This window comes from Pipistrellus kuhlii, unplaced genomic scaffold, assembly GCF_014108245.1.
Source record: "Pipistrellus kuhlii isolate mPipKuh1 unplaced genomic scaffold, mPipKuh1.p scaffold_m20_p_7, whole genome shotgun sequence".
Taxonomy (NCBI): Eukaryota; Metazoa; Chordata; class Mammalia; order Chiroptera; family Vespertilionidae; genus Pipistrellus; species Pipistrellus kuhlii.
Genome location: NW_023425573.1, coordinates 29,711,279 through 29,735,059, shown reverse-complemented (window position 1 = coordinate 29,735,059; position 23,781 = coordinate 29,711,279). Strand labels below are relative to the sequence as shown.

Genomic DNA, 23,781 nt, shown 5'->3' with positions numbered 1-23,781 from the left:
TTTGGGCAAGAGTTGGGGAGTGGCATCTGAAATGTGAACTGTCCTTCAGCATGTGGATACCCCTTGCTGCTTGCTAAGGGTCTGGGTAGTTGCTCAGGCGGGGACTCTGTGGCCTGCAGTGACCATGCTCTGTGCTGTGCTCTCTCTGCAGTGGATGTGGCCTCGGCACTGCCTTTGCAGGTGGCTCCCTCCGCGGTGCCCATGGACCTGCGCCTGGACCACCAGTTCCCGCTGCCTGTGGCGGAGCCCGCCCTTCGGGAACAGCAGCTGCAGCAAGAGCTCCTGGCTCTGAAGCAGAAGCAGCAGCTGCAGCGGCAGATCCTCATCGCAGAGTTCCAAAGGCAGCACGAACAGCTGTCGCGGCAGCACGAGGCCCAGCTGCACGAGCACATCAAGGTAAGTCCTGGTTCCAGCACATGCTTTCGCACCGTGATCCTAGCTGCTGAGCATGGTCCCTAGCAACCAGCTGCACCACTAGGACTCATAGACAGGGACGTTCCTCACCGTGTCCAGATGACACATCACTGGATACCTGTATTTTCAGCAGCAGGGTGTTGGCCAAGTAAATTAAGGCAGATATAGTATATAGTGGAAACAGTGTCTAAAATCCCAGTGTTAGATATACTTAAAACAGAGAATGCTTCCAATCTGTTTACACCTGTTAATACATGTCCTGAAATATGAAAATTACTAGTAGGAATAGTAACCCAGGTTATCTGTTGGGTGGTGTCTACCTCTTCTCATTTTGTCCTACTGATCTTTTATAACTGGAAAGAGATGTTAACATTTTCTTATATTTAAATAGAATAAGAAAAACTAACATAAACCTTTTTGGGGGAGGGCTTATTCTCTACAAGTATCTAATCATATCCCAGATTTTTAAATTAAACACATAGGAAAGAAACATGTATTAGTGACACGTAGTGCAGGTATAATAATGTGACAGTCCTGATGTGATGTGCTGGTCCTGATAAGCTCTCATGATATTCGAGCCATGAAGAGCAGCATTGCCCAATAGAAATATACAGGGTACATTACACTTATGTAGGTAATTTTACATTTCCTAGTAAGCCATGTTAAAACAAAGCAAAAAAAACCATGTCATGTAAGTTATTTATTTCTATGTAACATATTACCCTGCAACTTAGCAGCTACAACAACAGATATGTATTATCCTCTAGTTTCTGTAGGTCGGGAACCCAAGAGCAGCTTAGCTGGAGGTTGGGACTCAGGCCTCTCACAAGGTTGCAGTCAAGCTGGCATTCAAGACCACAGGATCCATGTCCAAGCTCACATGTGGTTGTGGGCAGGAGGCCTCAGGTCCTTATCTCTAGCAGCCCCAAAGCACACAGAGTGCATGTGTGTGCTCCCAAAGGTGGGCCCCTCATTGTGTGTCTCTATCAGTCACATATCCAGGCCTCCCCATGTGGACATGGGTTTGCAGGCCCAACACAGCTATAACTGGCTGTCGGAAGACTTCAAATAGCTACCTGTGGAATTGCATTGTCCCCTCATACTCCTGCCGTCATGCACTAATACAGCAGTGCCAGTGTCCTACCTTGCAGGCATGGTTTGTGCCAACCGGCATTAAACATGTCTCATGAAGGAGTTTGTTGAATTAATAGCTTGTAGAAAAAAATGAGATTTTGAGAAATAAACAAACCCTGTGTATGTCAGGTCATCAAAGCAGCAAGAATCAAGACCCTTGAGTGGGAGGTGCTGCTGTCAAAAAGCAAGCGGGCTTCCCGCAGCCTGGTCCTCTGACTGAGCTGGGTCTAGTTTCCTGACCCTGTTCCTGTCCTCACTTGGCCTGCCATGGAGATGGAAGGGTGTCTTCCCGAGTCCTCATGCCAACCTGTGCAGGGCAGGGCTGGCTGTTGGATGCTCCTCAAGCCCTTGTCACCAAGAGAGCTCAGGCCTGGTTCTCCACATACAGGAAGAATCTTAAGGTCACATGTGTCTGCATTTTAATCATTTATTTTTCCATTTAAAATGGAGATCATAAAAGCTGTTTAAACTTTGTAATTGTATCATTACATCAGCGGCTTTTGTTTTGATGATTTAAACCCTCTTCCTAAGCTGTCATATGGTTAATGACATTTGGCAGTCGTGTTTGCCAGACAGAGCTCTTGAGCACACAGTCTAATTAGTGCCATTAAATCATCAGTGAATTTGAGTAGAAACTTGTAAATAAGAAGGGAATCATTTTTTAAAATATGACTTGAATTGTTAACTTTGGGTGCAGAAGATCTTTAATGAGCTCTCAGTGTCAGTACTGCGAGTGACCTTGACAGTTTCTCTGCAAGTCAGGCTATAATACTTCAGGTACCACATTCCTGCTTGCATCCTGCATGGTAGTTCTCTCCTTCCCTGGACAAGGTCCCAGTGAGCACTGTACCTGAGGCAGGGTGTGAAGAGCCAGAGTTTGGGGCATGGAGAATATCTGTCCCCAGAAATTGTGAACTTTCATCAACTGGTATAGCACTAATTCAAAGACTTTTCTAGATTTGCTGCTTTGGGAATTGTTGTAGTTTTAATTCTTTTTATTTTATCAAAGAAATATGTGTTTCTAGTGTTTCAAATAAAAAAGTAACATGGGGTTAACCAACAAAGCTTCCCCTTCCTGCCCCTAGACCTCATCAGGCAAGCATTCCCTGTTTAGACAGCCAGCTTTCTCCCTACAGGAGCGAAACCAGCGAACGACTTCCCACTTGAGGGAAGAACTGGTTCTGTTGTCCCAACCTTCACACACATACACATGGCCACTTCTTGGGGCCACTTACTACTATACTTAGACTTCGCTCTGCTTAAAGACCTACTTAGAATCTCCCTTCCTGTGTCACCGTGTGTGCGTATTGCTCACACTTGGCACCCAGGGACCACGTGCCCTTCCTGATACAGCTTTGGGGTTTCCCTGGAATGAATCATTTTTCCCTTCCCATTGGCTTACGTCCCTCTTCCCTGATGCAAGCCAGTCCCACAGTTTGAGAGGCCTTGGAGCTCTTCTCACAGTGGCCACTCACTGATGACTGCATTTGTGGTTGTCAGCGGCTATTTCTAAGTATAATGATATAATCACATGTTTGTTTGTTTTTATTTCCAAGTATCTGAAATTGGAATTTATTACATCTTTAGATTGGGATCAATAATTTAAATATTCATTTCATGCAAAGGGGAAATGATTTTAGCATCTAAGCCTCACTAAGTCTCTCCTGCTTGTGTGGTGATGCTTATCGTTTTATAGAACTGCAAGGACTGTATTGTAGAAGTGTCTCAGTTAAGTTTTGCTGTGTAGCAAATGACCTCAAATATAGCACTTACCACAGTAGTCATTTTGTATGTTGAGGGTTGTTTAAGCTGTTCTTCAGGCCTGGGATTTCTCTCTGTACCTGCAGCAGCTGGGTGACCTATAATTGCCTCACTCTCTGGTCTGATGTTTGGCAGGCTGTTAGGGGCCAGGGGATTATTTGCTTGTTTCAGAGTTCCAACCTCAGCAAAAAAACAAGTGTGTTTTCAGTCTAGGATGTTACTGCCCCACTGGCTAACGCAGGTCTCATAGCTAAGGTCAGAATTCCTTTGGGAATATATCCAAGGGAATGGGTACTGGGGACATGCAGCAACAGAGCCAGAGTGCATGCAGGAGTGATGCTCACTCTCATTCAGAGGGAACAGGGGACCAGGACAGCAGTGACTCTGACAGGAATTAGGTGCACTCAGGAAGAAGGGGCAGGACACTGGGGACCCCAGTAAGCCAATTCATCATCTTAGCTACCTTCTATCAGGGGTGACATCTCGCTATCTCCAGCCATAAGCAGGGATGTTTCTGTAAATATATATTTACAGAAATATTGTCTTCATGTTTTTCAGATACTTATATTTGTGTTGGTAATGCATCAAACATTTAGCTTCACTGGTAGCCATATGTGAACATCTTTAGTTGGAAGCAGTGTTGACGTTGTCTGGGAGCTACCGGGAGTAGTACTGTCTTGTTTCCCAGGTGGAGGCCACAGCCTTCCCAGTTGGGTGTTTCTTTCACTCACTTGCTTTGCAGTCCAACAGTTTCTGCAGTCTGTGGATTTGTATCTATTTAAAAAATACTCTCCTCTGTCCCTGTAGGTGCTTTCAGGGCGGTGGAGGTCAGGCCTGTGTTCAGTCAGCCACATTCACCCAGATGGTGGCCCTCCTCTTTAGTTGTTCACTTACAGAACCATACCCACAGACCCTCCTCCTGAACATCCCAAGTGGTGAATCCATTGCACCCCCAAAGGAACAACCCACTGGTAATGTGTCCTGAGCATCAGTGGGAGGAAGAGGAGGATCTGGGGCCCTGGGCCTCCCTAGAGGTTGTGTATGGACAGATTCAGCCATATGCTTGCGTTGGCATTGCAGGCTGTGCCGCTGTTATAAGGGATGTTTTTATGGTAACCTTTTCCTGATTGTAAAAGTCATTGGTGTTAATGATTTGAATAGTTGAAAATTACAAAGGAGAAAATATTGCTCCTGTGTTATTAAGTAGGAAGGCTGTTGTTAATGAAGTCCTGTGATCTTATGTACTAGTAAGCTATGTGCATGTACAGGTATAGAATTATAGAATGGGGTCAAACTTTTATGTATTTTTACTTACTGTGTTGTTAGCATTTCCCTAAACCATTCCATACACTGCGAAAGTATGATTTTAATGGTTTTATTGTATTCTTACAGTGAGCCACAATTTAAACAACCACTAATACCCGAATAGTTGAACATTAAGATTATTTTCAGTTTTTCATGTTTTTATTTTCCTTGTGCATGAATCGTGTGCATGTGTCTAGACAGAGTAGAAATGGCATTGCTGACCGAAGCTAAGTACTTTTTTGTGGCTTTTGTTACCCATGTTTATCTCCAAAGTCTATACTAGGGGTGTCGAACTCAATCAGAGAAGGGGCCAAAATCTAAAATCCAGCCTAAATCGCGGGCCGAATGGTTTACTGAACAGTCATAAACTGTCATTGTGATAGAAACTCAGTGGAGTGCAGTGATGACAGCGCGGTGCGGGCCACATTGCAAGGCCTGGCGGGACGGATTTGGCCCGCGGGCCTTGTGTTTGACACATGTGGTCTATACCAACCGAGTGTACATGTGTCTGTCTGTCTCTCTCCCTCTGTCACACATGCACACACACTTTGCTTATTCTATGGAGAAAAGAGCAAAGCAGTAGTAACCATGACAGATGGCACTTATTGAGTCGTCCTGGGTGGGACCATTCGTGCTGGGCACTACACACGTGCTCTCCCTTGCACCCACAGTTGCCCAAGGAGCTGGTGCCCATGCCTGCTCCTCCACTGATGGGACTGTCCACCACTTCCTGGCCGTCTAAGGCCTTAGCTGGAATTTTTCCCATTATATTTCCGTTCTGTGTAACATCGTGTGTCTATTTCTACAATTGTGGGTAACCGTATTATATAGGCTTATTCACTTTTTCTACTAATTACCATTTTCTATGCTGTTTTTCTGTTGTAGTGCTGATCTTTTCTTACTGTTATAGGAGTGCCCATAATAAATTAAGGGTATTATTTCCATGTTGTCATGTGGCTGTTACTTTTGCCCATAATCAGTAGTATCTACTTGTCCTTTTTCATTCACAGATCAGCACATGATTTCTGAGTAGTTAGAAATGTCACTGTGGTCTCCTAATCAGTGTGAGCTTGCCTCGGCTTTCTCCTGGTCCTATGCTGACACCACACAGCTGTCAGCAGGAGCCCCTGCCTCATGCTCTACTCTCATTTGTATCAGCATGTCTCCTGTCCCCTCACATGGATTCTACCTTTTAAATTCGCTGTAGCCTGTCTTCCCCTTAATTCTTCCAGGTGAACTTCAGAATCTTTCCCGTAAAGTTCTCAAATCTTATTCTGGAAATGTATGGAAGTTGCAATGAATTCATAAATTAACAGGTTTCACAATAACTTCCTGATATTAAGTTTCTAATCTAGGAACACGGTGTTACAGTCTGATGGTTTAAAAAGCCTTGTTTTATTTTTTCATATAAGGCTTGTAGATTTTATACTCAATTGTTCTTGGGTACTTTATATATTTCTTTATAGAATTATCAAAGTTTTTAACTCATCTCAAATTTATAATTGGTTATTTCATGTTCTCTAGGCAGATAGACATGTCATATGCAAATAATAATAATGACCTCCTTTCTTCAGCTGCATTGACTATAACTTCCTTACTCACCTCGAGATATTGAAAAGTTATCTGTGACAACCTCCTTGACAGCCCATGGTCAGGGCCTGGCCCATCCCATGACTGTGCTCTTGCCAAGGTTGAGCTCCAGGTGTGGGTGATTCGCGGCCCTGGAGTCCTGACAGGCCAAGGTTGTTTCCCGAAGGATCCATTTCTGACCCTGGTTTTGTGGCTTGCAGGAGCTCTGGGGAAGGTTGGACCGTTTTCCTCATGCTGTGGACTCCTGAGTCACCCCAGGAGAATCTCTCCCGTTTTTCCTGTGGGGTTACCATGCTCTGATTTCTATAGAGCAGATAGCCTTTCCTGAGTCCTAGGTGCAGAGATGGCCTTCTCCTCCTAGAGGAGCTGGTTCGCTGGGTAGTGCTGGGTCAATGGTAGGTGTACTCATCTGTGGAGCAATTTCATAATTTTCTGGTGTTCCTCAGGATCCAGGTCATGTTCCTGACAGCTGTGTTTCCTTGTTTCCTGCAACAGTTCAGGTGGTATCTCCAGTGCCCATCAGGCTCTGCCCCAGTTGGTCCTTCTCTGCCTCCACCCCCTTTCCCACCTCCTGCTGATGGGAGGCTCAGGGGACCATCCAAGACCAATTGCACTGCTGTAATTAGTCTCAAGAACCACACTCATTGTTCCCTATCTGAGTCCCCACAGATGGAGATTCCACATAGGAAACCACTGTGCTTTCTTCCTTTTCTTTTATGGGAAATCCTTAGTTTTTTCCTTAGTTATTTTTTTTATGGTGTAAAAATTAAGTAGCATTGCCTGGTCTGTGTGACTCAGTGGTTGAGCATCGACCTATGAACCAGGAGGTAACGGTTCGATTCCCAATCAGAGTAAATGCTCCGGTTGCATGCAGGAGGCCAATGATTCTCTCTCATCATTAATGTTTCTATCTCTCTCTCTCCTCCTTTCCTCTCTGAAATCAATAAAAATGTATTTTTTAAAAATTACATAGCATAAAATTCATCGTTTGTCTGTTTTAAAGTATACAATTCAGTGACATTTAGTTCATTTACAATATTGTGCAACTATCACCACCACCTAGTTACAAATCATTTTATCAGTTTCTCCCTATCCCCTGGCAACACCCGTTCACTTTCCACCTCTGTGAATGTGCCCATTCTGGACATTTCATATGAACAGAATCACACAACCTATGGCCTTCTGTGTCTGGCTTCCTTCCCTTAGCATCACGTGTTTAGGGCTCACTACATGGTAACAAGCATCATGCTTTGTTCCTCTTCTTGGCCGAGTGATATTCCTTTTTCTGAATGAACCTCAGTTTATCTGTCTGTCCATCTGGTGACAGGTGTTTGGGCTCTTGCCACTCTGGCTATTGTGATAGTGCTGCCATGGACAGTCATCACAGGTTTTTGTTTGAACACTTGTTTTCTGTTCTTTGGAGTGGAATTGCTGTGTTATATGGTAATTCTGTGTTACCACAAAACCCCTAAATCATTTCTTTATTGTGGTAAATATACTTATGAAGTTTGCCATCTTTCCATTTTTAGATCTGTAGTTCAGTGGCACTAGCACACTCACTCTGTTCTGCAACCATCACCAAGAGTTTCATCTTCCCACACTGAAACATTGTGCCCATTAAATATTATGCATCCCCCAGTCCTGACAGCCACCATTCTACTTTCTGTCTATAATTTTGACTACTCAGTGGACCTCATGCAAGTAGCATCGAAGCCTGTTTGTCTGGAGTAGATCTCAGTGTTGGTATAATGATAAAGTCAAGGGTTTGGGTTAGTAGGTGAAAGGTTAGTGCTCCTCCCAGAAGTATAGGCAAGTGAGAAGTAAAATTAGGCTTCTGCAGGCCTAATTGGTGAGAAGTAAAAATTCCCACATTGTTTGAATTTGTGATTTTTTTTGCTAGAAAAGATGAACTTCTCTCTGTTCATGTCTGTTAGTGTGATCTGTGCTGTTCCCAGGGGTAGGACAGGGTTTTAAGAGCTTTTTAGTTGAGGGTATGACTCCTTTCCCTGTGGGGACAGGGAGAAAATTGAAAGGAAACCTGATTCTAATGGCACTAGGAGTCCACTGGGATGTTTATTCTCTCCTTATTACTTGCCTCGGGTAGCTGAAGAGATGTTGCTCAGAATCCTGGCTTCCAGGTCACCTGAGGCAACATTATTAAGCCAGTGGGGTACTCTCAGGTTGTTGAAACCCTGGTACCTGGGAAGTCTCTTGTCTACACAATGCAGACCTGTGTCTCAACCCCAGACCTGTTTGTGCCTAATGAGTGTGTTAGGAAGCACTGCATATACAACCAGCAAGTGGTTTCCAGGAACTCATTCATGGGCAGGTGGATGGCCTTGCTCCACCCACCTGCTGCCCTAAAGGTCACTGATGGCCACTCTGGCTATCACACTGGGCTCTGCTTTTCCTTGGCTGCATCTAAGAGTATCGGCTTTATCAGTTAATTGTGCCTTCCAATTGCAGGCTGCCTATGGTTGTAGGAGAAAAGTAACTCTGTCTGCAAAGCAGCAGCTGTGGGAGTTTGTATCCTGCCTGTCCTGCTCCTTCATCCCTCCTTACTGGATCTACTGCCTTTGCGCTGGTCCTCTATTTCTGGGCTTCATTCACACCTGCTGTAGGCCCAGCTGAGGTCTGCAGAAGACAAGGGGCTCAGCCCCAGCCCAATCACAGGCAGTCTGAGGCCCCAGTGCAAGTGTGCCAGGTGGCGGTGAGGCCTGAGCGAAGAAACTAGGATTCCTGGGGGGGTAAGGGGAGGTGAGTGATTGTGCTGGCCTTGAAGGAGAAAGTAGGGTTACCCTGGGTACTGGAGACAAAGGCAGAGGAAGCACAGGCAGCCGGGCTGGCAGTTGGCCTTCTTCCTCATACCCCTCCCCCTCCTGGCTCCACTTTCTCCCCCGTATTGTCCCCCCTCCTCATTACTCCATTGCTCCACCGTCCTCACAGTGATGCTGTACCCGCAGCCTTACAGGAGTGGCCCACAGTGCCCTGGGTGTCTGTTGCAGACCTTCCTCTCATAGACCAGCATGCTGAGGCCAACTGCTTTTGTCTTTGTAACATTTGAGTGGCCTGTTTGGGGTGGGAATGTGACTGCCACCTGGGGGATTTGACCCTGGTGGGGAAGAGGGAAGATGATTTTGGAAGTACTGAAATGGGTGCCTCGGAGTATGAGCCAACACATCCAGCGAGAGGAATATGGAAAGGCTTCTGTTTTTGAGGATACCTCAACAAATAGCATTTTAGTCCCAAATGGGCTATAGAAACCATGACCAAACAGCACATGTTTCTAGATGTGAACAGCCAGCCCACCTGAGAGAAATCTCCCTCAATCCGAGTTGTGTTCTTAGAATGAGGGAGGTGTCAGGGTAGGGGTGGCTGCCTGAGAGGCCTCTGCATCTGTGTGTGAGTTTGGCCACCTAACCGGCGGCTGTGCTGAGGCACAGAGCTCCCAGGCAATTCCCCATCTCACAGTCCTGGCCTTTATGCACATACTCAATTTTGCACTGACTGTGCCAGGCTCCTGAAATGCTGTGCATTCTTCAGGGAAGAGGCACTGAATCTGTGCTTTATTTTCAATTTAACCTTTTCAAGAGAAATGCAGTGAAGGAGATGGCAAAGACAGCTCCTAGCATCCATCTGCTGATGGCAGGGCTCTGCATAGGTTGTGATAGGCCTTGGGTGGCAAGCCCTCGTGAGGACAGGGGTGCTATGGAGAGGCAGGATGCAGTTTCTCACTGCACCCCTCCACCGTGGGAAACATCTGTGTGAGAGGACCACTGCCTGTCTGTGCTCAGCTTAACATGGGTCACATGAGCACCTGGAAATTCTGGCCCTGGCTGACTCCAGCTCATCTGCATGATAACACACGGGAGACTGGAAGATACTCCTCATTGCTGGCTGCTTGGTTTTTATTTGGAGCCAGGATTTAGTTGTGAGAGGACTGCAGGAATCATAGTACATCAGCTTCCTATTTCCTGAGACAAGGGGAGTGGGTGATCTTTCATATTGATCTCATTTTCACATTTGCTACCATGAGTCTGTAGTATATTTCAAATCAGGAAGACACCCTTGACTCAAAAAGGAGCCCTTGGTCCCTGGGGGGAACTTGCATGTTTGACCATTAGACATCCTTGGGCTCCTGAGCAGGCTGTGGCTTTCACGCCCTCTTCCTCCCCCCTGCCCCCAGAGTGCACACATGGCCCATGGGATTCCCCCTTGCTGAAATAGACTCCTGCCATTGTATGGGGCACCTCTGGCTCCAGGAACTTGACTTCTGAATGGCCATACATCAGCATTAGTTATTTTGCAGAGTGCAGGCTCAGGGAGGTTGGTTTTTGAGCAGCGTTGTAAGCATCCCTGTGGTGGTGGTAACGTGCTTTAATGGAACCTGACTGCTACCATTTCTGCTGACCAGTTGGTTATTGTGCCATAGGATTAATCAGAGGCATTCTGAGAGGGTCAGGTGACAGTTCTCTGGAGACTGGAAGGTCTCTGTCCTTGGCTAGGGCTGTGATGGGTACCTGTCCTTCCATCTCACAGGGTTTTAGTTCACTTTTGAGAGTAGACGTTTGGCTGTGTTTCCACCTGAACATTCGTTTATTCAATTCTAGAGTCAGAGTCAAAGAAGCTGAATTCCAGGAACCTATACTTTGATTCTGAGCTCGGTATTGGCTTAAATGTAAATTCAGTGTTAAACTATCATTAAAGTGATTATTGTTATTGAGGGTTCTTTTTCTTGGAAAAATTAAGTTGTCAACATCTTTTTAAAATTGCTTATAATGGTTTCAATCTGCAAAAAATAGCTTATCAACAATTCTTTCTCTATAGAATATTTTTGACCATCACACATGTTAGCGAGATACTAGATGCAAATAACTCTATGGATTTTACCTAACATGAAAATTAGCACATCTCAGAGACCTCTTTTGTATTCTGAAGACTACACTTCATGATACATTCATTCATTCCCCATGGAGGGGCAGCTGAGGAGTCTTTCTGGGTACTGACAGGGAGTTCATATTTACTATTTCACAGAGTGATGTGTGAGTGGGAACAATAATGCAGATGATCCTTATGTTGTAGTTCACCCTTACTTCCCCTAAATCTGTGAGTCTAGAGGACCTCTTTGTCCCAAGATCAAGAGATAGGCCACAGATGTGAAGTGACATTGTGAGGGAGGGCAGCCAGGTTCTGATTTGTTCCCACCACTTTTGTTTATGGGGCTTTAATATAAATCTAATATTGGGTAATGTCCATCCAAACGGGAGGTGGAATGAGATCATACAGTGTAGCTCTGGGACGTGCTGGGAAATCTGGGTCGTTGTTTGTACTTGCTGCTTTCATTAAAACTCCATGACAATATTGTTTTTCTGGGAGTTCTGTAATCCTGTGAATTTTAATCACCAGTATCTGTGGTGGTTGTTTCTAGTCTTTTTGTAAAGATAATTGAAAGATCTCTTTCCTTCTGGGTTCTGGCTCAAAAATAAATGTTGAGAGAGACTATTAAGCGAATTTCTGCCTGTTCCTCATTTAGAAATTAAATGAATACTGAGCTGCTGAAAGGGAACCCAGGCTGTACTTAGGGCCCTTGGGGTATAGGTAATACCAGTGGGGAGGGACAATTCATTATAAAAGCTGTTGTCGGGATATCACTGTAATACTGTCCTGACCTGAGCAGCAGCAGGCAGCCCGCCAGGGTGCGCGTTTCTTGAGATTGCCAATTCAGGAGGGCAGGGCTGTTGACACCACCAGTGACCCAGGAATGGGGTGTGTCTCTACCACAGACACAGCGTGTGGCTCTTGGGCAGGTCCTCTGTATCTATTCAGACCAACAAATAGGTATCCAGGTGGAGTCCTTCCTCATGTGCGCCTGACCTTAGTGAGTACAATGTCAGCCCCCACAGTGCAGCTCCGAGCATGGTATCTGGGATCGAAACTAAAAACAAGGGGCATGTTTCACCCCCACTTCATTTATTGTTTTGTCACAAGGGTGACAGTAAGAAAGCTCCACTAGTTTGAATTGTTTATACAGTTTTAGCTGGTATACAGTTCTCTGGAGCTGGACATTATCCCACGTTGTGCTGACTGTTGGCGACCAACACTGCAGAACTAGGAAGCCGGTTTTGTGGTTTAAAACTCTTGGAATTCATCCCTATGCTCTGTTCTGTGTTTTATGTTTCTCTGGAAGACCACTGGGGCCTCGTTTTGATCTTAGGATGACATTGAACCTTCAGAAGGAGTCAAGGTCTTTCAGAGGGAGACAGAATACAGACAGAAAGCTTGTGCCATGCTATTCTAAGTGTTTCCCAGAGGTTACCTCCTGTAGTCCTCACAGGGAGGAGTTTAGTACTTGAGTGGAGGCGGTGGGAGGTTGAAGATGCAGAGCTAGGTTCATGCCTGGCAGGCTGGGCTCAGCAATTTCCTTTGACCCCTTGCCATTTGCCACCAAGAGTGTTGTCAGGTGGCAGGAAGGGCAAGGAATGTGCCTGTTAATGTGCACTGCCCCAGTTCATGTAAGTTGACTGCAATATATTTTTTCCTTAAGAAAGCTCTTAGAAGTGACCCTCGGTATCCATGGTCCTGCCTCTGATTTTTGTCACCAGGTCTTAGGAATTCCTGTTCTCGAACATCACAGAAGTAGAAACTTAATCTGCTGACTCTGTCCCTGTCCCCACTGTCAGCAGTGAGCATGTTCACTGCGTGTTCTGCAGAAGGTGGTTTTTCCTCTGTCTCTAGCTCATCCCTTTTTATCACTAGGTAGTATTCTAGCATGTGAACGTCCAGTTTGTGTTCAATTCAGAAGTATATCGGGGTGTGGCAAGCTGGGCTGTCCTGCAGGACTGCCATACACATTCCCTAGAGGGCTTTGGGTGGATTTGCCCTGTATCTCTTGGGTGAGTCCCAGGAGTAAGATAGCTGTGCCTTAGGGTGAATGCTTATTTCACAATCTTTTGTATCATTCTCAAAAAGGCATTCCCAGCTTGCAAGATGACATAAATAAATCTTTCTGTGTATTTTCTTCTAGGATTCAGTCATTTTTATTTTTATTTTTAACACTTAACAGGTTAGGAGACATCTGGGCCCCGAGCAGCCCGGTTGCGAGGGCACTGTACAGAGTTGGGGTAGAATCATAGGAAGCACAAGCTGTGGGACAGGACCAGCTCCAGCGGCAGCACCTATACAGGGGCAAGCTGGTCCTTCGCTGATTCTGTCGTGTGTGTGTGCGTGTGTGTGTGTGTGTGTTGGTTCTTGTCTCAGCCCCAGGCTCTGACCCATCTCCTTCCCTCCTGCAGCACCAGCAGGAACTGCTGGCCCTGAAGCACCAGCAAGAACTTCTAGAGCATCAGCGGAAGCTGGAGAGGCACCGCCAGGAGCAGGCGCTGGAGAAGCAGCACCGCGAGCAGAAGCTGCAGCAGCTCAAGAACAAGGAGAAAGGCAAAGAGAGTGAGTGCCACGTCTAGGCCACTCCAGGGCCTTCCTCAAGTCAAGGTTCTTTGTGCTCCACTTGCTCCCTGGTCTTCGCATGAGGTGTCACTGCAGGGTCACTTCAAGTGGCTATTTCAGTTGCTCTTAGCTTCAGCCTTGACAGTGACTTTATCTTGTTTGGGGGCTGCAGGAGCAGTCAGCACAACCTTTGGGTTGACATAAGCATGTTAAAGTATATTTGGCAAACTCTTAATAGGTTGGACAGTATTAAAAACCAAATGGGTACTGCGTTTTACCTGTAAGCTTAATCCTAAACATTTGAAAGTTCTTTTCTTTTGGAGCATTTTGTAGATGCCTTGAACACAATGTTTGCTTGTGGGACACCTGTAGTTGAGAGGAGACATCGTGACCAACCCCAATTCTGCTTTTTATTGTGGCTGTGCCCATATGTCTGATACCAGTGTGGTCTGTTATCCTTAGAAAGGCCCAGACGTGATCTGAGCCTGGAAAATTTGGAAAATTTTGGAAAATTTCCTGAGTCTCTCAGGGAAGAGGCCACAGCCCCCTCTGCTGACTTCGCAGCCACTGGACAGAGATTGCCTTGGGCTTGCACCTTGACATGGACGTAAGGTGACTAGCTTGAGTAAGGCCTGGCGTGTCAACAGTTGCAGCATCTCACCTAGACTATGACAAAAGGAACACTGCCCCCATGGGTATCGTGCTGCTTTCTTTTGACAACTTGTTGCCATGACACATCAGGGCCTCCTCAGCAGTCATGTCCACAGTTCTTGCCTGTCGGCTTCCACCCCAACACCAGTGCACAGCTGAACTTATTTATCCCTGGTCATACTGAAATAAGTCAGGGTACACATCTGTCCCTGTCAGGGCTTATGCATTGATAGTTGGGTAAGTTGCCCGTACAGTATTCACGAGTAAAAGTAGAAAACTTTACATGCCTCACCAAGAAGTAAAACCTCTAAATTCTCAGAAGTCCTTCAGCTTCAACTTCTGAAAATAATAACCATCTGCACAGTCATTTTAACAAGCTTCTGTTTAAGTGGAATATCCAGTTCCACAGCAGCATTTCATATTCTTAAAGTCTTCTTGTAAATCTATTATTTGAAATTGTTTTAAAGGCAATTGTTATTGGCATATGATAGACATACAGAAATGCCCCCAATCTTCGGTTTATAGGGAACTCTTGGGAGAAACTGTCCTCAAGGACCATCCTGTGTTACCATCTCATAGTACACACCTGGGGCCAGAACAGTCACAACTCCATTCTCCTCCCCAAAGATGCTCCCTGACATCTAACACCCCAGAGTCATTTTTCCTGCTTCCAAAGTGAGTGGGATCACTATCTGGGGCTCCTGCGTTTCCTTTCTTCGCTTGGCACTGTGCTTGCGAAGCCATCCTCACTAGTGTTCATGCGCTTTGACTGCGGGTCAGCCATCATGGATGCACTGCCATGTGTGTCCAATGCCCTGCAGATATTCGGGCTGTTTTCTGATCAGGGCTGTCACAGTAAAGCTGCCGTGCATGTCCTTGGACATGTCTCTGGGTGCAAATGAATCCCTGTGATGTATCACTGAACCTTAGGGCCAGTGTGTCTTTAACTTTCCTGTCCAAGACTCTACCAGTTTTTGTTGCCACCAGATGTGGGATAGTTGCTATTGCTCTGTGTCCCCATCAACACTGGTACTGTCATCAGTCACCGCCTTGTCTGCTGAGTGTAGCAGCTTCTCATGGCTCCAGCATGTTTCTCTGATTATCAGTGAGATGGGGCACTTTTTGCTATTCCCCATTGTTGAAGTGTGCCCCATTGTCCAATGCTCTGTCTTCCTTTCTCTGGATGTGGAGTTGTTCTTTTTATGTCACTCTCCTAACATAAGTTCAGTCCTCTATCTTTCTTAAATTAGAATTAGATTATATTATAATAAAAACTGTACTATTAATATTTTGCCTATATTGTTTTCTACCATTTTGTAAATATTTTCTCTTTAAAAAGGGCATATTTTTGTCCTAAAAGTATTTAGCTAGTGTATTCTCTCTATTTTTAGCTTATTTCTCTATTTGTAAGTTCATAGTAATTGTTTTTATACATAAAATTAACACCTTTTACAATCATTTGTCATTACAACAATTTACTTTTTTTTAATTTTTAAAGTATGTTTTTATTGATTTCAGAGAGGAAGGGAGAGAGAGAAACATCAGTGATGAGAGGGAATCATCCATCAGCTGCCTCCTGCATGCCTCCTACTAGAGCCCAAAACTTGGACATGTGCCCTGACCAAGAATCGAACCGTGACCTCCTGGTTCATAGGTCCATGCTTAACCACTGAGCCACACTGGCCCGGGCCAGCAGTTTACTCTTAAAATAATAAATATTTTCTTCAACTCTGATAGAGCTTCAGTGTGAAAAACACATCAGGAGTTTATTCTCCCTGTGAGATCTAACCTTTGTGCCGATATTTGAAAGTAACTGAATAGCACAGTGATCTGTATGTAGCACAACAGTGAGATGTGGTGATGACTGAGGCTCAGTGGTGGCCCAGTCGAGATCCAGCAGTGAGGGCAGAAGGCTGCCAGTAGGAGCTACACTGTAGACTCTGGTTTGCTGTTAGCAGCCTTGGTATTGGAGTATAGATTGGACCCCTGCAAGGGGCAGATTGGGCACATGGTGTCAGCCACCCTAGTTGCTCTCACTGCCTGGCCCGCTGGCTCAGATAACACTCTTCTTCTATACCACTGCCTGCTTATGTGTGCTAACTTCTTTGAGCTGAGGGAACTTCCTGGCTGAGGGTACAGCCAGGGCACTGAAACCGTGAGAGATGCATGAGAGGTGCAGCACATAGAGCCAAGTGTCCTGCCATGTTTATGTGGAATGGAGTGTGGACAGATGAATTGTCATTTTTAAAACTCCCGGGTGAGCCTACTGTGTGGCCAGGATGAGAAGTTGCAGTCGAGGTGATTCCTCTCATGCTGTGTCAGGGATCTGCATAACCTAGAGGCTCCGTGGCCTGCCACATGTGGCCTGGCCTTGTATTTAGGTGCTGCCTTCCACTTCAGAGAGCCACCACCATAGACAACAGCACCGGGCCTTATAGGGAGCCCTGTGAGGGGCTTCTGTTGTGAGCAGGAGGCTTGCATGCAACCCAAAGCCACAGGAGTGTGTGCAAGGCTGCTGTTACATGTGGTCTTCCCAGGAAGTCCTCTGTCCCCATTCTCCCATTCTCTGCTTGGAGCTCAGTGATCCTATGCATTTTTATTTAAGAGGGGAAAGTCATTGCTGCTTATCCAAGGATAGACATTTAACTTGTATCAGCTAGTTGGTCTGTGCCACAAATAACCAACAAAATACCAATTTTTCAGATTGCTTACCAGTAAAAGCAGCTCATCTAAATTAGTCCTTGTATTTACCAGAATCTTCCAATACAAACAAACAACATCCTAAACTCACAAAATATGAAAACCCTTGACCTCAGAAAACATCTTAGATCTCTGCCGCTCTTGTGGAGCAACCCCACTCTGCCCAGCCAGAGTGCCGGAGTGTTCTCTGCTTTCCTCCAAGCTGTCACGGCGTAGCGCCGGTGGTTTCCAATGTGTGGATTTAGGTGGTCAGATTTTATTAGTAGTAGTAAACTGTGTACGGTGTGAGGATTTGGCACACTGGGATTGGCTCTGCCACCTTGAGAGCGGTCCAGTGCTGTGGCCCTCCCTGCCTGTGGAGGGGCCTTGTGTCGTCACAGGCTCTTGGTTATACACTTGGAAATGCAGGACACAGCTGCTGTCCAGTTTCTTGGTTTTTTAAATGAATTTCTTTTGAAATACTTAATTCAAAATTTTATTATATTTGTAAACATTTACAGTACTTTTAATTTTAAATAATTCTGCAGGTGTATTCTTTTAATTTCTGATACCATTAATACCATTCATTTGAAAGAATAGTGAATTCTCAAAATTTGTGAAAGTTATGGTATCTGCATTGATACATGATCTTTAATCAGTTAAGTTTTAGTTAGATTTACTACCTTTAAGAATCTGAACTACATATATAAACTTCAAAGCAAGTCTTTGTTCTCTGAGCAGGTCAGAATGAGCATGTCGACTCTCATCACTGTTCTTTATAATAGCCTTGTTGAGAGTAAGGGGCCTTCAGTAGGAAAGTCATTCACTTTGTTGTAAAAATGGCTCAGAAGGCTGGAGTTAAGACTGAACATCTGATCCTGAAAGTGACCCATTTGTTCCATTTCCTTCCTCAGAGGAACGTGGAGCATAAAAAAAGAGAGTCAGGCTCAAGCACAGGCAACTGAAGGTAGCAACAAATTTGTTCAATTCATCGTGTCCACCAGCTCATTCTCTGGGCCCCCACCTGGTCAGGTCCTCCACCCATCTGCTGCACCCCCAAAGTGGTCTAGGTCCTCCCACCTATCTGCTTGGTTCCACCTGTTTTACTGTACTTCATGCCTCTCTTCCTGTTTATCTTTTTATTTACCTGCCTTTTCTTTAGACAGTCTTTCCTTCCCCCCCACCCCCCACACACCCTGTTGTATGAGACTTTGTCTCTCTTATGTTAGTTGGATCAGTACTAGCACATAGTAAGGTCTTTATAAATCCTTTCAAATGAATGATAATGGACATGAATTATTTTAAAAAGTAGAAATTTTGAGACGTTTGGTTTTTGTTTATTGAAGAGGCGTTACTGATTCCAGAACTTCGATTTAGAGTGGAAAAATCCTTTGAGAGATGAGTACATAACCAGAAGTGTGAGGATCAAAACCAGCAGCTTCCTTTTTGAATTCTATCCTCATGAAGTACAAAGAAGAAAAGAGGATTTCCTTTGCTCTCAGAGTCGCAGGTCTGTCGCAGGTCTGTGCCTTGGCATTACTTATTTGCTGCAGTCAGGCCTGTGGGAGCTGAGAGGATAGCATTTGGGTCATGCCCACTGGCCCCTGTGAGGAGGGACTGTAACTCAGCCCTCAGTTAAAGGTGGCTGGAGGAGACCAGTTGGGGTCACTCCTGTGACCACATCATCATTGGCCACTTCTCTAAAGTAGACTTGGTCTGACAGGTCAATGCGGCACTGCGTCATTTATTTAGCTCATTTAGCTGGGTGAGGATCATTTTAAAGATGAGGAAGTCTTATTTGGGGGCTTGGGTTTGTTTTCCTTTGATTTCATGAGAGCCTGGTAAGGTGCCCTCTCCCACCCCTGAGCAGGTCAAGGAGCCATGGTGCCTGCAGCTGCCCGTGGCCCCTCAGCCCTGCAGACACCTCTCCTCCTAAGAGGATCCTTTCAGCAGCTCAGGGGACAAGGGCTTCTTCGTGTCCCAGCTTGGTGGGAGCTTAGCACAAATGGGCCTTGTCTCGACTGAGCAGTGCATGTGCCCTGGCCACAGATTCCTGCCCTTGGTTGTTACTGGTATTTATTGTGTGCCCTTCCTGCTGGGACTGGGCATTTGTTCTTTGCCTTTCTCAGAGTTCAGGAGCCCATGATGCAAGCTTGAAGGTATGGCCAAAGCAGGGAGAGGCAGTGACTTCCTAAATGAGAGATGTGTGAGGTTCTCTCTATTCCTAGAGCACTTACAGGTGAGACACACCATCCCTCCCATAAAGAGAAAGTGGATCCATGTGAATAGGTATTTTTTTTTTTGAGGTTAGGCCAGCTAACAGGAATTCTCATTTGTTGGAAATTTTTTGGGATGTGTTCTTATCCTGCTCAGTGAGAACTCTGTTTCTTGTCTTGCTTTCCATTACTCCTTCTGCGACAGTAGGTATGGAAGAACCTGAGGGTTATGTCCTTTGTCTGACCATCGAGATTGTCTTCACCCTGATCACTTTCCTGTAGTGCCAGTGGCACTAAAACATGCCAAGTACTGAAAGAGAAAGGGTAATCTCACCTATTGATAAAGATGTAGGGGACCTGCCCCTGTTGTATGGCCAATAGAAAGTCACAAGGTGGTAAGTGTTTAAAGGCATTTGGAAGATGCTCCAAGGACTATAATATTAAACTTGTTAGATGTCAACATTTTGATGGTCTCTCTTAAGCACTATTCACATGGACAGTGTTATTGACTCATACATCTTCTTTGCAGCATAGTTTCTAACCACAACTAAAGGATAATCTAAGGATGCCCCCCAGTCAGGACTTGACTTTGTAATCCCTGTTTCACTCACAATGGGAATGTTTTCCCACTATGAAAATGCTGTTAGAGTCTGTACAATGATGGGACATACTTAGGCCCATCATTTTTGGGGGATGGACACAGATTCTGAGTAATCAGTGACAGCTCTGAGGAAACAGGGTAGATGTTCACAGGGTGAGTGTGGGAGTGTGAGTTTGGACCTTAATTTCTGTGTCTCTTTCTGAGATTAGCTTGTTTGTGCTACTTTCAAGACACCCCAACAGGGGACACTAAGAGGCTCTTGTCCCCTGAGCTGCCGGAAGAATCCTCACAGGAGGAGGGGCATCTGCAGGGTTGAGGGGCCTCCAGAGCAGCTGCAGACACCATTGCCCCTTGACATGCTCAAGGGGGGGAGAGGCTATGGCCAACCAGCAGCCCAACAAACCATGAAGCTCATGTCTTTGACTTTAGTCCAGTTGAAGTATTTTCTGCTTCAGTAGCTGCGAGGCTGGAAGAAACAGAAATGTGCATTCAATATTATGTGTTATATATACTGAGTGGCCAGATTATTATGGTCTCTGAACGCATAATAATCTGGCCACTCAGTGTGAGTGTGTGTGTGGGGGGGGGGGGGGGGGGTGTCGCCCAGTGCATGAATATGAATTTATGCATGTGGGATCCAGCCAGTCTGGCCAGGGGGAGGAGACATGGGTGGTTGGCAGGGTTGGCCTGCTGGTTGAACTCCTAGTCGAGGTGACAATTTGCATATTAGCCTTTTATTATCGATATATAGGATATACACTGAGTGGCCAGATTATTATGCATTTAGAGATCATAATAATCTGGCCACTCAGTGTATAATGTCAATATGATTGCAAAGGAACTTGTTGCCTTATGGGTTCAGGAGTGTGGCAGCCTGCCCAGGATGCAGGCCTCATCTCTGCTGCCGTTGCCATGGGAGGGACGTGTCAGTGTGTACAAAGATTCTCTGAGATTCTGCCTCTAGTGCTGTAGTGAGAAAGAAACCACTCTGCTGCCAGTGCTCAGTCCAGAACTTATTTATTTATTTATTTATTTATTTATTTATATTCATTTATCTATCTATCTACCTACCTATTTATTTATTTATTTATGAGAGGGGAGAGGGGAACATCCATGTGAGAGAGAAACATCAGTTGGTTGCTTCTTGCATACACTCTGACTGGGAAAGATTCAACCTACAATCTGGGTATGTGCCCTGACCAGGAATCGAACTTGCTACCCTTTACTGTACAGGACAACACTCCAGTCAGCTGAGCCACCCAGCCAAGGCCGGAATGTTCTTTTATGTAAGAACTAGAGGTCTGGTGCATGGATTCATGCACTGGTGTGGTCCCTTGGCCTGGCCTGCACTCTCTCACAATCCAGGACCCCTCAGAGGATGTCCAACTGTTGATTTCAGCCTGGTCCCTGCAGGCCAGGCCGAGGGACCTCACTGGTGCCCCAGGCCTCTAGTATGCATATAAGAACTTTAGTTAATCTCTTATCGCCTTCCCCGCTTCCTTCTGAGGTTCATCAGTCTGTTCCATGTTTCCATGCCTGTGCATTGAGCATCTTCACCCTTGATGGTCAGTGCACTGCAGCCGATTGGACGGTGGTCCCTGCCCCCGATTGGGGTTTGGGGGCTGATTGAGGGCAGGGCTGGCCATGGAGAACTGTGGACAGTGGGCTGGCCAGCCCTGCCCCCGAATGGGGTGGGGGTACTGATCAGGGGCCGGGGGGGGCCATGGGATGGGTGGTGATCAGGGGCAGGGCTGGCCATGGGAAGAGGCTGCAGGCTGATTGGGGTGATGGAGACCCACTGGGGCATGGCCAACCAGGGGAGGGGCAGCAGGAGGTTGGCCGCCAAGCCATGCCCCCTATTGAGGTGGGGGGTGTGATCAGGGGCAGGCCAGTTGAGGGGGAGGGTAGGGGTGGGCTATGTGCCTGTTGTGGTGGAGCTGGCTGATCAGGAGAGGCGTTTGCATATGTGTGTGTGTGGGGGGGGGGGGGGGGGCGGGAGAAGAGGGGGCGTTTGGCCAGCCGCCCTGCTCTTGATCGGGGTGGGAGAGTCCCATCAGGGGCAGGCCTTTATGGGGGAGGAGCTGCAAGGTTGGCCAGTCTGCCCCATCCCCTGATCGGGCCAGGTTTGCTGGGCACAGTGGGCGTCATAGCCACTATTCATTATGGTTGTTATGGCCATTATGGTCACTGGTGTGTGTGTGTGTGTGTGTGTGTGTGTATATGTATGTATGTGTGTATGTATATATATATATATATATATATATATATATATATATATATATATATGCTAGAGGCCTAGTACATGAATTCATGCACAGGTGGAGTCCAACCGGCCTGTCCTGATTTGGGCAGATTGGGGCTGGTTCAGCTGCGTGGGGGGGCTGCAGGCAGTTGGCTGGCACAGCCCTCCAATTGGGGTGGGGGGTGCCAAACAGGGCTGCGGGGTGCATCAAAACAACTGGTCGTTCCAGTCATTCTGGCAATCCAGTCACTTGGCTTTTATAAACTGTATATAGATAGTAAAGCTTCCTTCAGAAGTGGATTTGTATGAAGGGATAGTCTATCTTCATACTTATTGCTTCTGCACTTTTGATAAAATGCAATTATGTAAAACCCTTGGTGGAAGAGGACCTCTTATTAAACCTTCTGCCTTCTCCTTCCTTCAAGAAACTTCCACGGTGTTAGCTGCCTCCTGAATTATAATCCCAATGTCTCCATCCCCTTCCCATTTCAGGGCAGAGCCTCCAGTCACTGCCTTGTGCTTTCTCCCATGCCAGGTGCTGTGGCCAGCACAGAAGTGAAGATGAAGTTGCAAGAGTTTGTCCTCAATAAAAAGAAGGCGCTGGCCCACCGGAGCCTGAACCACTGTATCTCCAGTGACCCTCGCTACTGGTATGGGTAAGTGGGGTGTGGGCAGGGCCCTAAGCACACAATCCGTGATAGATTTGAGTGACACCAGTTCCGCTCCTGGAAGGCAGTGGGAGGGTGTGGAATAAGACACGTCCAAGACAAGTAGCAAACATCCTGTGAAGGATAAGTTCTGGTGGTTAAGACACACTGCAGTCGCCCAGAGGGGCTTGGCCCTCTCTTAAAATGACATGAGTGATGCTCCAGGGCTGGGGCCTGCCCATCATTCTCGGCTTTCCTGGTCTTCTCAGGCCACAAAAGGATCTACTTCAATTGGAACTCTGGTCTCAATTAGGCACCTCTATATCTCTTCCCCAGGTGTTATTGATTCTTAGGGAGTCAGTAAACCCCTGCAGCGTATTTATTTATTTATTTATTTATTTTTAAAATATATTTTATTGATTTTTTACAGAGAAGAAGGGAGAGGGATAGAGAGGCAGAAACATCGATGAGAGAGAAATATCGGTCAGCTGCCTCCTGCACACCCCCTACTGGGGATGTGCCTGCAACCAAGGTACATGCCCTTGACCTGAATCAAACCCGGGACCTCTCAGTCCATAGGCCGACACTTTATCCACTGAGCCAAACCAGTTTCAGCTGTTTACTATTTTTATGTAAGAGCCTCTGCCAGAGCCTGCACAATGACAGAGACCCTCAAAGAGCCTGCTTATGCTGGAAGTCAAAAGTCCTGACCTTGTCGGTGGCGATGCCATGTGCAGGGGGAATGCTCTGCCAGCAGGGTTCCAGAGCCCTGGCTGTGGACATAGGCCAGGTTTGGAAGGGTGTGGCGAGCTTGTGGCTTTAAACACTGACCAAGGTGCTTCATAGATGTTTGCTTTACTTGTAAGTTTCTACTGCTCTTCCGAGTGATTTCATTTTGGGAGAATCCCATGGGTAGTTTTTATAAATCAAAATGTGACTACCATTAATTTCATGGAGGTGAAAATGTAGCTGTCCTCACGCTCCAAAGTACTAAAACACCAAATCCCATTGAGGTGACCTCACTTATTCCCCTAGATGACATATCAGTCATCTCAATGCAACCTAAAGGCATTTTGTCCCCAGACCCTTTTCTGCTCC

At 46.1% G+C, this 23,781-nt stretch overlaps 1 protein-coding gene across 17 annotated transcripts in view; it reads left to right on the top strand.

Moving 5' to 3' along the window:
- The window catches only part of HDAC4 (histone deacetylase 4), a 224,851-nt gene that overhangs the window by 133,267 nt on the left and 67,803 nt on the right, over window positions 1-23,781 (top strand). For 15 of the 17 annotated variants that reach the window (XM_036422314.2, XM_036422319.2, XM_036422317.2 and 12 more), the window contains 3 exons: window positions 152-396; window positions 13,497-13,647; window positions 22,572-22,692. In XM_036422314.2, the coding sequence (XP_036278207.1) occupies window positions 152-396; window positions 13,497-13,647; window positions 22,572-22,692 (517 nt within the window). The remainder of the gene's footprint in view (window positions 1-151; window positions 397-13,496; window positions 13,648-22,571; window positions 22,693-23,781) is intronic. The other 2 variants (XM_045575421.1, XM_036422309.2) reach the window with 1 other exon arrangement.